Genomic DNA, 15724 nt, shown 5'->3' on the forward strand with positions numbered 1-15724 from the left:
GCCTGCCTAGGAGTTACTATAGAAAGCCTATATTTCCCAGGATCCCCTCTGATTGAGTAGCAAGGTTTTGGAGGGAAACTGGCCCGAAGAGGGATGGGGCCTGGGAGGAGAGCATGAAAAGGGCCAAGCCCAGACAGGGGGTGTTCTTTCCTGGAGAGGCTGCAGGCAGGAAGGTTGCAGACAGAGAAAGACTGCTCTCTGGAACAGGCAGTAGGAAGATCCCTCACCCAAGGGGAGGTGGTGAGTTTGGTATTAGAGCAGGGACCGTATAGCTTAGGGATGGGTGGCCAAACCTCCTTAATGTAAGCTACATAGAATAAATGTCAGATGTTTGAGAGCCACAAGACATGAACGTCGGATGTCGAAGGAAGGAAGGAAAATAGATGGCAAGAGGAAGGAGGGAGAGGTGGAAAGAAAGCAACTTTAACTTTTAAAACGCATTCTCTAAGCAGCTGGCTGGCTTGGCAAAGAGATTTGAAGAGAGAGATGCCTTCTCCAAGCTGGCCAATGAGGCAGTAGGCGCTTAGAGAGCCACACAATATGTGCAAAAGAGTCACATGTGGCTCCAGAGCTGCAGTTTGGCCAGCCCTGGTATAGCTAAACACATCAGGGTGTTTGTTTATTTGCATCAACCTTTACTGTTTCATAGTCACTATAGCACTAAATCTTTATCACCCACTTGTTGTTTTAGAGCACTAATAATACACTTCTTTTTGTTGTTATCCTGCCTGGGTTCTCATGTCTCCTTGGTCGCAGTTAAGAAGTATTTCTTAATAAGGAAGACAAGGGTGGTTGGGTGCCTGGGCCCTCCCATACAGCCTCCTACCAGGCCCTTAAGAGGCCCCTGCTGTGTGACGGGACAATAGCTGGAGTCGGCAGGCTGCACTTAGGACGGGCCCCCAAAGCAGAGGCAAGAGACGCAGACCACTTCGGAAAATATGCTTTAATCACTTGGTACTGGGCCGATACAGACTGCAAAGTCTACAAAAGTTGCTAAGGTGACCAAACGTGGAAAGGACACACACACACACACAATCAGGACGGCCCCGGGAAGAGTCACAGGACAGCTGCCACCACAAGGAGAGGAGGACCACCACAAAACAATGGCAGCTGCCCGGGAGGGGGTGGAGTGTTTGCCAGGGACTGCCGAGCTCAGCTCTCACGAGACCAGGGCGGATTGTAGTAGCGCAAAGAACGAAGACAGCTCTCCCGACCCAGGACGGAATTCAGACGAGGCCTGCGAGACCCCGGCCCTCAAGGCAGTACCAGAACTGCCCACGGGGTCCCCTTGAGCCTGACAGTACCCATTTCCCACAAGGCCTTGGGGCAAAGGCCAACCAAAGAGAAGTATCCCGGAAGAGCTGGCAGAAAACCGCTTTGATAGGATGTCCGGTGAGAACCTAGGGACCTTTAAAGTGCTTCAGGAACAGCACCAAGTGGGGGGAAAGGGGGAAAGAGTATCCCTTGGGGTGCTGAGCCCAGGGCCTCTTAGGGGCACTAGGCTCCTGGCTGAAGTTCACATTCCCTCAGAAAGGAAATACAAGCTTCCCCCCCACCTGATCCCACCCCCCTACTGGACGGAGTTAAATCCAACCTTCCAATTCCGATGAGACGGATTCAGCAGGCAGGAGATCTCTACCCCTCGGTGACTGGCTCCCAAGCCCCGGGGGGGGGGGGGGGGGGAGAGTCGGCCGAAGCCAGCCAAGAGCCAGTCTTTGGAGGCTATTGCATTGATCCAGCAATTACGCACAGAGGGGCTGGCAAGCAGCCGTCTCTCACACAGACACACACGCAGGCACAAAAAAGTCCACACACAAGGCAACTTCCCAGGACAAAGACGGTGACCGCAACATCTCTGCCCACGCTGGTGAGTTGAGAGGCTCCCATGAAAGAGCAGGGAAACGGGGCTGTTCTGCCCTCACCTGCCAGCCAACCGGGCACCAGGAGGAAGCGGGCAGGACAGAAGAGAGGGAGGGCCCCCCTGGTCACTGCCTCCCTTCGTAGTTCAGCACGTAGTAGTCATGCACGTACATCAGGACAGCCACTGGCTGCCCGATGATCAGGGTGATCCACACAGCGGCATTGCCGTAGTTGCCCTGCAGGAACCGTCCAACAAACCAGGCCAGCGGGATCTGAGGAGGGAAGGAAGAGGAGCGTTTTAGCGTGGAGGAGAGGGAAGTCCGGGGCGCTCGAGCTGAGCAAGCTCAACGGGCAAGCTGGCTAGATCTGTGCCGGCAGCTGCCCACAAGGAATGCATGTAGGACAGCAAAGGGCGTGTCTGAAGAAGATGATATTGGATTTATATCCCACCCTCCACTTCAAATCTCAGCGGTTCACAACCTCCTTTATCTCCCCCCCCCCCCCACCACAACAGACACCCTGTGAGGTGGGTGGGGCTGAGAGAGCTCTCCCAGAAGCTGCCCTTTCTTGGACAATTCTGTGAGATCAATGGCTGACTCAAGGCCGTTCCAGCAGCTGCAAGTGAAGAAGTGGGGAATCAAACCCGGTTCTCCCAGATAAGAGTCCGCACACTTAACCACTACACCAAACTGGCTCTCCCCCCACAACAGACACCCTGTGAGGAGGGTGGGGCTGAGAGAGCTCTCCAGAAGCTGCCTTTTCTTGGACAATTCTGTGAGAGTTATGGCTGACCCAAGGCCATTCCAGCAGCTGCAAGTGGAGGAGTGGGGAATCAAACCTGGTTCTCCCAGATAAGAGTCCGCACACTTAACCACTACACCAAACTGGCTCTCCCCCCACAACAGACACCCTGTGAGGTGGGTGGGGCTGAGAGAGCTCTCCAGAAGCTGCCCTTTCTTGGACAATTCTGTGAGATCTATGGCTGCCCCAAGGCCATTGCAAGTGGAGGAGTGGGGGAATCAAGCCCGGTTCTCCCAGATAAGAGAGCTCTGGCTGACCCAAGGCCATTCCAGCCGCTGCAAGTGGAGGAGTGGGGAATCAAACCCAGTTCTCCCAGATAAGAGTCCACGCACTTAACCACTATACCAAACTGGACCTCTTGTGGAGAATAAAGAGACCCTTGAGCCAAGGAGTCTGGACAGCAGTGAGAGAAAGCGCTTCAGGCTTGGGGCGATGCAGCCTCCCCTGAATCAGACCCCCCACCCCCATGGCCCATCTAGTTCAGTGTTGGCTGCTCAGACTGGCAGCAGCTCTCCAGGGTCTCAAGCAGAAGTCCTTCGCAACGGCTCCTGCTCGGTCCTTTTCCCTGGAGATGCTGCCGGGGATTGAACCAGGGACCACCTGCGGGGAAGCAGAGGCTCCGCCTCTGAGCCAGGGCCTCTCTGGCAAGGGAAGGACCTTCGGCCAAGCGGCCCAAGCAGGAAAACACGCCACACAATTTGGAATCCTCACCTGAGCCATCATGCCCATGAAAGCCCACAGCCGGAACATCTTCAGGGGCACGCTCACCAGGTACTGCAGGGTGGGAGAGAGAAGGGGACACTTCCGTCAACCGTGATCCGCGGAAACCATGCTAGCCTGGGCCCCTCCACCGAGCTGGGTCCGCTGGTATTTGGGGGGCTCGCTCCTCTGTTGCTGCAACTGCTCTCCCTTTTCTTTTAGACAAGTCCAGCCCTCCCCCTGTCCCCTCAGGCTTCCTGGCTGAAGAGTCCCAGGGTCTGCCGGCCAGAAGGGGGCAGCACCTCCAGAGGATCCCATGCTTCCCTGGAGGCAGATTCTTTGGAAAGCCCAGTTCCGATGCCCAGTCTTAGTGGACTTGGGTGTCTTGGGAGGTCCGGCCTCTGCCAGCCATGCCAGCGGGCACAGCCACAGGTGTGACAGGCAGCTTTCAAGAGCGGGGGGTGGGGGAGAGACAGGAAGAACTGCAAGCCGTGTTCCCTCAAAGCTGAGTTAGCGTGAGCTCGAGCGCAGATTTTTAGCCTCCAGCTCACACATTATTCTCTTAGCACAGGAAAAATGGCCCCAGAGCACACTCGTGGATGCAGCAGCTCACAGCTTTAATGCCAGGAGCTCACAAAGTAGAATTTTTGCTCACAAGACTCTGCAGCTGAGAGGGAATATTGGTGGAGAGAAGTGTTCCCTCTAAGCTGAGTTAGTGTGAGCCAGCTCACGGATTTTTTTAGCCTCCAACTCACACGTTTCTGTCTTAGCTCAGGAAGGATTGCCCCAGAGCACAATAATTAATGCAACAGCTCACAACTTTCATGCCAGGAGCTCACAAAGTAGATTTTCTGCTCACAAGACTCTGCAGCTTAGAGGAAGCATTGCCTAGAATCATAAGAGTTGGAAGGGGCCTCCAGGGTCATCTAGTCCAACCCCCACACAATGCAGGAAACCCACAAACACCTCCCCCTAAATTCACAGGATCTTCATCGCTGTCAGATGGCCATCTAGCCTCTGTTTCAAAACCTCCAAGGAAGGAGAGCCCATCACCTTCCGAGGAGGAAGCCTGTTCCACTGAGGAACTGCTCTAAGTGTCAGGAATCAGAGTTGGAAAGGACCTCCAGGGCCATCTAGTCCAACCCCCTGCACCATGCAGGAAACTCACAAACCCCTCCCCCTAAATTCACAGGATCTTCATTGCTGTCAGATGGCCATCTAGCCTCTGTTGAAAAACCTCCAAGGAAGGAGAGCCCACTACCTCCCAAGGAGGAAGCCTGTTCCACTGAGGAACCACTCTAAACTCACAAACCCCTCCCCCTAAATTCACAGGATCTTCATTGCTGTCAGATGGCCATCTAGCCTCTGTTGAAAAACCTCCAAGGAAGGAGAGCCCACTACCTCCCAAGGAGGAAGCCTGTTCCACTGAGGAACCACTCTAAACTCACAAGCCCCTCCCCCTAAATTCACAGGATCCTCATTGCTGTCAGATGGCCATCTAGCCTCTGTTGAAAAACCTCCAAGGAAGGAGAGCCCACTACCTCCCAAGGAGGAAGCCTGTTCCACTGAGGAACCCCTTTAAATTCACAAACCCCTCCCCCTAAATTCACAGGATCCTCATTGCTGTCAGATGGCCATCTAGCCTCTGTTTCAAAACCTCCAAGGAAGGAGAGCCCATCACCTTCCGAGGAGGAAGCCTGTTCCACTGAGGAACTGCTCTAAGTGTCAGGAATCAGAGTTGGAAAGGACCTCCAGGGCCATCTAGTCCAACCCCCTGCACCATGCAGGAAACTCACCAACCCCTCCCCCTAAATTCACTGGATCTTCATTGCTATCAGATGGCCATCTAGCCTTTGTTGAAAAACCTCCAAGGAGAGCCCACCACCTCCAAAGGAAGCCTGTTCCACTGAGGAATCGCTCTAACGATCAGGAAGTTCTTCCTAATGTTGAGCTGGAAACTCTTTTAATTTCAGCCCTGCAGGGGTCCTCTAGTGCTTCCACCGTGGGGGAGAAGAGACACCGACCTCATGGAAGAAGGCGGAAGCCAAGAACACGCCCGTCTGAGCGGTCCACTTCCCGACACCCCTCTTGATCATGGGCTTGTAGAAGTGCCTAGAAGCACAGGAGAGAGGCTTGTTACTCGGCTGCTACCTCCAGGAACGGTAAGGCAGCGGCTGCCTTCTGGGGCCGAAGCCACCGCTGAGCCGACAGCACACCCCACTGAACGCACGATGCTGCCCGCCCAGCAAGGTGGGTGTTCCCACCTCCAGCCACCCAGTCCTCCTTTAGCTGGAGACTGAGACTTTCCGCATGCAAAGCAGAGGTTCTACCACCCCGCCATGGCCACATCCCCAAACCCACCACCTTCCCTCCCCACACCCCCGGCAAAGACTAGTATTAATGGGATGGAGCCTGACTCCGGTCTGAGCCCAGCTCAGCCAGTTCAAGATGGAGTGGGAGGGCAGTACTGCATGACTGAAGGAGCCCCTCCAAACCCTCTTCTTTAAGAACCAGGCAAAACCTGGATTCAGCACTTTAGAAGGAGGTTAGACAGGTTCCTGGATGATAAGATACTGGATTTAGAAGACAGTGGATTTATATCCTGCCCTGTACTCTGAATCTCAGAGCAGTCACAATCTCCTTTACCTCCCCTCTCCCCACAACAGACACCACGTGCGGTAGGTGGGGCTGAGAGAGCTCTCCCAGAAGCTGCCCTTTCAAGGACAACTCCTACAAGAGCTATGGCTGACTGACCCAAGGCCATCCCAGCAGCTGCCAGTGGAGGAGTGGGGAATCAAACCCGGTTCTCCCAGATAAGTCAGTGCGCTTAACCCTGTCCTTAACTTGGAGTCTCAGAGCAGCTTACAATCGCCTTCCCTTCCTCTCCCCACAACAGACACCCTGTGAGGTGGGTGGGGCTGGAGAGGGCTCTCTCAGCAGCTGCCCTTTCAAGGACAACCTCTGCCAGAGCTACGTCTGACCCAAGGCCATGCCAGCAGCTGCAACTGGAGGAGTGGGGAATCAAACCCAGTTCTCCCGGATGAGAGTCCGGGCACTTAACCACCACACCAAACTGGCTCTCACTATGGCTACAGCCAGAAGCCTAGCAATAGCTACAGCCACAGTGGCTGAGGGGAATCGCCACCTTCGGAGGCACTAAACCTTTGAACCGCAGAGCCAGGAGGCCACCTCAGGGGAAGGCCTTGGCCTCTGTGCCCGGATGTCGGCCCTCTGGGGAGCTGTGGGAGACGGGAGGCTGGACTAGATGGCTGGGCCACTGATCCGATCCAGCAGGGCTCTTCTGTTTTATTGGGGTTAACGTACACAGGATCTTCAGCTTGGGAAAGACATACCTCAGGCACCATTTGTGGACGGGAATGTTCCAGTTCTGCCAGAAATAGGTCACGGATTCAGAGTTCCTGCAGAAGAGCCACAAAGCGAATGCCTGCTTGAGATGCTGGAGGCCCTGGCTGGGGCACAAGCAACCCCCCTTCCCACTGGCCCAAATACAGGCCCAGCAGCTGTGGAGATTGGGGGAGGCACATCCACTCCACTCCGGGAGGCACCAAGGTCCAAAGCAACATGCCCCCCCCAGAGGACTTCTTGAAGGGCACTTGGTGTAGAAGACGACATTGGAAGAAGACACTGGATTTATATTCCGCCCTCCGCTCAAGAGTATCAGAGCGGCTCACAATCTCCTTTATCTCCTTCCCCCACAACAGACACCCTGTGGGGTGGGTGGGGATGAGAGGGCTCTCACAACAGCTGCCCTTTCAAGGACAACTCTGCGAGAGCTCTGGCTGACCCAAGGCCATGCCAGCAGCTGCAAGTGGAAGAGTGGGGAATCAAATCCGGTCCTCCCAGATAAAGAGTCCGCACACTTAACCACGACACCAAACTGGCTCTCATTAATTAGTAGACTGATGAAAGCTACCAAGTAATACACCGTCCTTCAGTTTGCAAAAATATATTATAAGAATTGTGTGCCACTTCTTTCGTGGCCACAATACCTAGGATTGGGGGGGGGGGGGGAGAAGAAAATAGGCTCTCCAATGACTTCCCCTCTCACATGGCTCACCCGGAACTCCCCTCCCCACTCCCAGTTAACCCTGAAAGGACTTTGTGGCTTCCAATTGGTTGCTATCTATCACATTTCTATTTGACTCCCTGCAAGGAGTTCTGGGCAGCATTCATGATTCCCCCCCCCCCCTCTTTTACTCCCCACAACCACCCCGTGAAGTAGGTCATGCTGTTAGATGGCCATCCAGCCTCTGCTTCAAAACCTCCAAGGAAGGAGAGCCCACCACCTCCCGAGGAGGAGGCCTGTTCCACTGAGGAACCGCTCTAACGGTCAGGAAGGTCTTCCTAATGTTCAGCCAGAAACTCTTTTGATTTAATTTCAACCCGTTGGTTCTGATCCAACCTTCTAGGGCAAGGGAAAACAACTCCACACTAGCAAACTCTGTGGCAGAGTGGGGCCTTGAACACATATTTTCCTGAACCTTGTTGCCACACAGGATCTTTGGGCTGATTTCATAGCACTGACCTGGGCCTTCGAAGAGCCTGGATTAGGGTACTTCCCACCTGGCCCCATTCACCTCTCCCCAGGTCTCCCCACCCTCCCAGGGCCTGTCAGCACTGGCCCCATAACCCTCCCCCCTTGGGAACACACCCCAGCTCTACTCCTCTCGTTCAGGCACCAGGCCAAACCATTCCCATCACAGGACGGGGGGTGGGTGGGGGGGGGGTGGCGGCAGTGAATCACTAATTGCTGGAGGCTGAATATTGAACTCCATTCCTGAATCTGCAATGATCCATTTTCACCACCATTTTAATGCTCCATGTGACTGGCTTCTAGCCAGATTTGGGCACTCTTATGGATCAAAAAAGCAGGACAGAAACATTTCAATATGTTGTTGAAGGCTTTCACGGCCAGAGTTTGTTAGTTGTAGATTTTCCGGACTGTATGGTTGTGGTCTTGGCACTGTAGAACCTGACATTTTGCTACTCACAGCTGCTGGCGAAATGTCAGGTTCTACAATGCCGAGTTTGGTGTAGTGGTTAAGTGTGCAGACTCTTATCTGGGAGAACCGGGTTTGATTCCCCACTCCTCCAGCTGCAGCTGCAATGGCCTTGGGTCAGCCAGAACTCTCTTATCAGGGAGAACTGGGTTTGATTCCCCGCTCCTCCACTTGCACCTGTTAGCATGGTCTTGGGTCAGCCATAGCTCTGTCCGAGGTTGTCCTTGAAAGGGCAGCTTCCGTGAGAGCCCTCTGAGCCCCTCCCACCTCACAGGGTGTCTGTTGTGGGGGAGGAAGGTAAAGGAGATTGTGAGCCACTCTGACTCTTCAGAGTGGAGGGCAGGATATAAATCCAATATGTTCTTTGAGACCACAGCCATACAGCCCGGCAAAGCTACAACGACTAAAGAAACCTTTCTGTTTTAGACTCACCACCAGTCTCGGTAGAACTCCCTGTCTCCGAACTGCATGACTTCTGCTAACACATTCAAACTGGAGTGGAAGAACCAGTAGAAGAAGATGAGCCAGATCAAGTGATTGGGGACCTGTTGGGACAGACAAGGCAATAATCAGCACGGTTCTTTTGCTCTCCCACCAGGCAAGGCAGCAGGGAGACAGGGTGCAAGCTCCAGCTGTGCAAACGGCCACTGACTTTGCAGGCCAGAAACAGAGCCCCCGTTTGCTGAGGCAATCTAGCCCACGCTAGCCCTGCACAGAGCTTCCCCGGGTGCCTCCTACCTGTCAGGCGATGGAGACTCAAGGCAGTATTCATTGAAACAATGTCTACTTCATTGGAAACTCATAGCTGGATACAAAAGTTGAGACTAATACCTGGGAATGGGTGTCTCTTAGTCTTATGGAATCTACATCAAAGCGATATCTAAACAAAAGCACTATTCTCAAAACAACAGGGAGTGAAGGTGCAAACTTTCACACGAGAGCTTCCGCTTATCTCGTTGCCTCTGGGAAGATGCTGGCCAACCGCGGTATCTACTAACGGTTGCATTCCTTTGCTTCTTTTACAACCTAAACAAAGTTAACACTTCAAACGTCCCCCCTTTGATATGCAGGCTAGCCACAGTATAACAAAAGGCTTTTGGTTAGTGTGAAGAGTCCATTTGGTTAGTATTCTATAATTTTAATATGATAGAGTTACAGAGCCTGACACTACCTCTTCACCAAATGAAGCGGCACCCCAAAGCAAGCCAGCGGCCACTACAAGCAAGCCACGTTAAATGCTTGGGGCTCTTTAGCTGGGAGAAACGTCGCCTGTGGGGTGACATAAGATGATGATATTGGATTTATATCCCGCCCTCCACTCCAAAGAGTCTCAGAGCGGCTCACAATCTCCTTTCCCTTCCTCCCCCACAACAGACACCCTGTGAGGTAGATGAAGATATTGGATTTATATCCCGCCCTCCACTCCAAAGAGTCTCAGAGCGGCTCACAATCTCCTTTACCTTCCTCCCCCACAACAGACACCCTGTGAGGTGGGTGCGGCTGGAGAGGGCTCTCACAGCACTTGCCCTTTCAAGGACAAGCTCTGCCAGAGCTATGGCTGACCCAAGGCCATTCCAGCAGCTGAAAGTGGAAGAGTGGGGAATCAAACCCGGTTCTCCCAGATAAGAGAGCTCTGGCTGGCCCAAGGCCATTCCATTAGCTGCAAGTGGAAGAGTGGGAAATCAAACCCGGTTCTCCCAGATAAGAGAGCTATGGCTGACCCAAGGTCATTCCAGCAGCTGCAAGTGGAAAAGTGGGGAATCAAACCCGGTTCTCCCAGATAAGAGAGCCCTGGCTGACCCAAGGCCATTCCAGCAGCTGCAAGTGGAAGAGTGGGGAATCAAACCCGGTTCTCCCAGATAAGAGAGCTATGGCTGACCCAAGGTCATTCCAGCAGCTGCAAGTGAAGGAGTGGGGAATCAAACCAGGTTCTCCCAGATAAGAGAGCTCTGGCTGACCCAAGGCCACGCTAGCAGGTGCAAGTGGACGAGTGGGGAATCAAACCCGGTTCTCCCAGATAAGAGTCCGCACACTTAACCACTACACCAAACTGGCTCTCCATACCAAACTGGCTCACCATAGAGGTTTACAAGATTATGCATGGGATGGAGAAAGTAGAGAAAGAAGACCTTTTCTCCCTTTCTCACAACACAAGAACTCGTGGGCATTTGGTGAAATTGCTGAGCAGTCAGGTTAAAATGGATAAAAGGAAGTTCTTCTTCACCCAAAGGGAGACTAACATGTGGAATTCAATGCCACAGGAGGTGGCGGCAGCTACAAACATAGACAGCTTCAAGAGAGAACTGGAGAAACACAAGGAGCAGAGGGCCATCAGTGGCTGCTAGCCACAGGGTATTGATGGAACTCATTGATGGAACTCTCCGTCGGGGACAGTGATGCTCTGTATTCTTGGTGCTTGTGGGGGGGCACAGTGAAAGGCGTCTAGCTGCACTTGTAGACTTCCTGCTGGAATCTGGGGGGTTTTTTTAGCCACTGTGTGACACAGAGTGTTGGACTGGAGGGGAAATTGGCCTGATCCAACATGGCTTCTCTTATGTTCTTCTGTGACACAGAGTGTTGGACTGGATGGGCCACTGGCCTGATCCAACATGGCTTCTCTTATGTTCTTCTGTGACACAGATTGTTGGACTGGATGGGCCATTGGCCTGATCCAACAGGGCTTCTTTTATGTGACACAGAGTGCTGGACTGGAGGGGCCATTGGCCTGATCCAACAGGGTTTCTCTTATGTTCTTATGTGACACAGAGTGTTGGACTGGAGGGGCCACTGGCCTGATCCAACAGGGCTTCTCTTATGTTCTTATGTGACACAGAGTGTTGGAGTGGATGGGCCACTGGCCTGATCCAACATGGCTTCTCTTATGTTCTTCTGTGACACAGATTGTTGGACTGGATGGGCCATTGGCCTGATCCAACAGGGCTTCTCTTATGTGACACAGAGTGCTGGACTGGAGGGGCCATTGGCCTGATCCAACAGGGTTTCTCTTATGTTCTTATGTGACACAGAGTGTTGGACTGGAGGGGCCACTGGCCTGATCCAACAGGGCTTCTCTTATGTTCTTATGTGACACAGAGTGTTGGAGTGGATGGGCCACTGGCCTGATCCAACATGGCTGCTCTTATGTTCTTATGTGACAGAGTGTTGGACTGGAGGGGCCATTGGCCTGATCCAACATGGCTTCTCTTATGTTCTTCTGTCTGGGACAGTGATGCTCTGTATTCCTGGTGCTTGGGGGGGCACAGTGGGAGGGCTTCTAGTGTCCTGGCCCCACTGATGGCCCCTGGGTTTTTTGGCCCCTGTGTGACACATAGTGTGCGACTGGATGGGCCACTGGCCTGATCCAATAGGGCTTCTCTTAGGTTTTTAAGCCACAGCCCTTCCTCAGATGCCTGGCTTGCAACGCTGCCCCCAGCATGCAGTACTTACAGCCAGCTTCAGGAGGCGCTCTATCATCCTGGAATAGTCCATGTCCTGTGAAACAGAATTGGGCATTCTCAGCGGGGCAGCTTGGGGGGGGGGGGGGGAGTGGGAGCTTCCGTACCTCCTGTCGCCCTCCCAGTTGGGCAGGGGAAGAGCCCCAAGGAAGGTCAGAGAAGCGACGCAGGAGGGGCCCAGCAAGAAGAGCTCAGGTTTCCTTTGCTCCCGTTGAGGCACCTCCTCTGGGGGGGAGAGGGTCTGGCACCCCCCGCCAACCCCCAAGACTGTGGGTAGGCTTATGAGGAACAGACTATGGGCGCTCTTCCCCCTAACTTCTGAGAGTCTCCACACACGCTGGAAAATGCACCGCTCCAACCCCAGAATAAGGCACAAGACCGCTCCCAGGTGTGTGTGTGTGGGGGGGGGGGGAAGGGGCCACAGGGAGCTTTCCAAGTGCCGGTTGTAGCAGAGAAAGGAGGACCAAGAGAGCTGCTCACCCGGAAGGGCTTCATGGAGTTCTGAATGGTGGGGACCATCCACTGGAACAAAAAAAAACACACCAGCCTATTAGCCTGACACCTCCCAGACTCCCACCACGATTTAAGCGCACTCAGCAGCCTGGAACAGTGGAACCCTCCCCCCCCCGCCCCTGGCTACGTTAGAAGCCGCCCTCGGTGACCACTGAGGCCTAGGACACAGAACTCACCTGTGCCTGCCCACGCCCCAAGCTTGGGACAGACCGTCTGGGCATCTGCCCATGCCACGTGCTACACGCCCAAAGCCCTGTCAGTCCAGGATCTCTGAAGGCACCAGCTTCCAGGAGGCTCCCTTGAGGCCCTCTGGTCTCCAGCCTGGCACACCCCCGGGAGCCCTGGGCCCTGCCGCGCCTTCCCTTGGCACCCCCAACTTCTAGTGCCCTTCCCAGACCCCCCACCCATGATGACCCACTGTAGCCCCCTGGAAACTGTTCCAGGCACGCTGTGGGATGCCGGGGGGGAGGGGGGAAGCAAGCCTCTCCAGGCTCCCACGAAGCTGCTGTTGCCATCTGTTGGCTGAGGCGGCTTTGGAGACCCCTACCCAGCTTTCTTGAGGGAAAGCGTAGATGACTGGGGAAGGCAGTGGCAAACCACCCCGGGAAAAGTCTGCCGTGAAAATGTCATGAAAGCAACGTCACCCCAGAGGCGGACACGACTGGTGCTTGCACAGGGGACCTTCCCTTTTCCTTTTTTCCTGTCCCCGGCTATGGCAGTCCCGCTTCTGGCCAGAGCGCTCCAGCCCCCTCACTCCTGGCCCCCCACAAGAGCCCAGCACCCCCTCCCATCAGGCTGGATCATAACCCCAGTGTGAACATATGAAGCTGCCTTATACTGAATCAGACCGTTGGTCCATCAAAGTCAGTATTGTCTTCTCAGACTGGCAGCGGCTCTCCAGGGTCTCAAGCTGAGGTTCTTCACGCTTACTTGCCTGGACCCTTTTTAGTTGGAGATTCCGGGGATTGAACCTGGGACCTTCTGCTTACCAAGCAGATGCTCTACCACTGAGCCACAGCCCCATTCATGGCTCTCCAGGGTCTCAAGCTGAGGTTTTTCACACCTATTTGCCTGGACCCTTTTTTGGAGATGCCAGGGACTGAACCTGGGACCGTCTGCTTCCCAAGCAGATGCTCTACCACTGAGCCACCGTCCCTCCCCACACTTCCCCCCCCCCCACACACACTTACTTGCTGAATCAGTCCTATGAGCAGCTGAAGGAAGAAGAGCTGGAAAGAGAAAGGCCAGGTGTGAAGAGGAGGCGGGCACAGCCTTCAGGACCCCCCCCCCTTCCAGAGGCCAGGCCTGGAATCAGCTCTCCCCCAAACACCATCCCACACTCCCCACCCCCAGGAAGAATGGGGCCAGCTGGCTGAGAGGAACACACACTCCCAGGTCCAATGGAAGAAGCTACAACAGGTTCTGCCAACTGGAGCCCCGGGGTTTTGGAGGGCTGGGCAGAACACTGCAATCAAACTTTAGAATAATAATAATAATAATAAATTTTTATTTATACCCCGCCCTCCCCGCCAAGGCAGGCTCAGGGCGGCTATGGAGAGCCACCGTTTTCAGTCCTCTTGGCTGTGGATCAGCAGAATGAAAAGGAATCTTTCCCCCAGATTGAGGCTGGGGGGCCACCTGCAGGCCCCGGAGCAGATTCACACGGGCAGGCAGCCCCCTCCCCCCACCCCACTCTGGGCAGAAAGGGCTCACCATCTCAAAGAGCCGGCGCAGAAGGAAGCGCTTCCGGATCCGGGGGGAACGAGGGAAATTCAGTTCGTAGCACAGAGTGGGCGCAAACAGGAAGTAGTACAGGTCTGCAAGGAGATGGGAGGAAATGAGGGATGGTGGGCCCCCCCTTGCAGGAGAGCAGGGAACTCCCTTGGGAGCTACAGACTGAACGGACCCCTCCCCCCGTCCTGGCATCCCCACAGGACGGAAGAGGTGGCAGGTGCCCGCCCCGAGGACTCTGCCGTTCTCTTCCTCCCATCCCCAGCCACCCTGGAGACGCTACCTCGGTGGGTCAGGTTTGCCGGGTAAGACACTCTGTTCGGGGCTACGTCCCCATTGGCTTTCTGTACCCCGGAAGCTGGAATGGAAAGAACACAAAGTCCGTCTTTGTGGCCCACGAGAGGGGTCAGAACAGCCTCCGACTAAAAGATCCCACAGCCCAGGATTTGGAGCAGACTGAAAGCGCAGAGAAGTCCCACCCTCCACCGGTGCAAGGGAGGCCACGGGAGCAGGAAGGAATTGGGGCCTAGAATCCCTGTTTGCTGGACATGACAGTTTATAACCAAGCCCCAAGTTTTCTTGCTCTAAACTGGGTTTTCCCACCCACCCCCACCCCACCACCAGAGGACTCCACCTCAGGCTGCCTTCACACACCTGGGTCTGAGTGGCATATAGCAGGGGTGGCCAACGGTAGCTCTCCAGAAGGACATTATAGCATTGGAAAAAGTCCAGAAAAGGGCAACTGGAATGATTCAAGGTTTGGAACACTTTCCCTATGAAGAAAGGTTAAAAGGCTTGGGGCTCTTTAGCTTGGAGAAACGTCGACTGCGGGGTGACATGATAGAGGTTGACAAGGTTATTCATGGGATGAAGAAAGTCGTAAGAAAGAAGTCCTTCTCTCCCTTTCTCGTGGGCATTCGATGAAATTGCTGAGCAGTCAGGTTAGAACGGATAAAAGGAAGTCCTTCTTCACCCAAAGGGTGATTAACATGTGGAATTCACTGTATATATATAGGCCACTGTGTGACACAGAGCATTGGACTGGATGGGCCACTGGCCTGATCCAACAGGGCTTCTCTTATGTTCTTAAGTTTTTTGCCTACAACTCCCATCAGCTCCAGCCAGCATGGCCAATGGCTGGGGCTGAGGGGAGTTGTAGGCAAAAAAAACATCTGGAGAATTACCGTTGGCCACCCCTGGGATATAGACCTCTGCGAAGCTCCCCAGGACCAATGGCACTTCTAGAAGTGCCAGACTCCGCCCCACTCTAGCTCGGCATCAACAGGGTCTCTCCCCCCCACCCCCCCACTTCCCTGAGCCCACCTCCCAGAAGGCAGGGTTCACCGGAGCTGGAATGTGTGGAGACCCCGTTGGCCGGCCGCCTCTGCCGGCACCAGCTGTTCACGTCCTTGAAGGAGAAGAGCTTGAGGAAGAGGATGGTGTGGACGGCCAGAGTGAACACGGCCCCGACTGGAGAGACAAAGAGGGCGGGGAAGGGGAGTCAGCGCGTGGACACAGACACAAAACCGCCTTCCACCAAATCAGACCACTGGTGGAGGCATCGAGGTCAGCACTGTCTACTCAGACTGGCAGCTGCTCTCCAGGGTCTCAGGCAGAGAAAGAAGATACTATAAGATGATATTG

At 54.4% G+C, this 15724-nt stretch overlaps 1 protein-coding gene across 1 annotated transcript in view; it reads right to left on the bottom strand.

Moving 5' to 3' along the window:
• Positions 1-928: 928 nt before the first annotated feature.
• Positions 929-15724, bottom strand: part of DGAT1 (diacylglycerol O-acyltransferase 1) — a 52132-nt gene continuing 37336 nt past the window's right edge. Inside the window, exons 7-17 of the mRNA XM_060243039.1 lie at positions 15425-15550; positions 14364-14438; positions 14063-14166; positions 13540-13578; positions 12317-12358; positions 11829-11873; positions 8814-8926; positions 6714-6779; positions 5385-5472; positions 3373-3435; positions 929-2132 (exon numbers count right to left, since the gene is read on the bottom strand). Of these exons, the coding sequence (XP_060099022.1) occupies positions 1986-2132; positions 3373-3435; positions 5385-5472; positions 6714-6779; positions 8814-8926; positions 11829-11873; positions 12317-12358; positions 13540-13578; positions 14063-14166; positions 14364-14438; positions 15425-15550 (908 nt within the window). The 3' untranslated portion in view covers positions 929-1985. The remainder of the gene's footprint in view (positions 2133-3372; positions 3436-5384; positions 5473-6713; positions 6780-8813; positions 8927-11828; positions 11874-12316; positions 12359-13539; positions 13579-14062; positions 14167-14363; positions 14439-15424; positions 15551-15724) is intronic.

The sequence above is a fragment of the Heteronotia binoei genome, chromosome 7 (assembly GCF_032191835.1).
Source record: "Heteronotia binoei isolate CCM8104 ecotype False Entrance Well chromosome 7, APGP_CSIRO_Hbin_v1, whole genome shotgun sequence".
NCBI classification, from domain to species: Eukaryota; Metazoa; Chordata; class Lepidosauria; order Squamata; family Gekkonidae; genus Heteronotia; species Heteronotia binoei.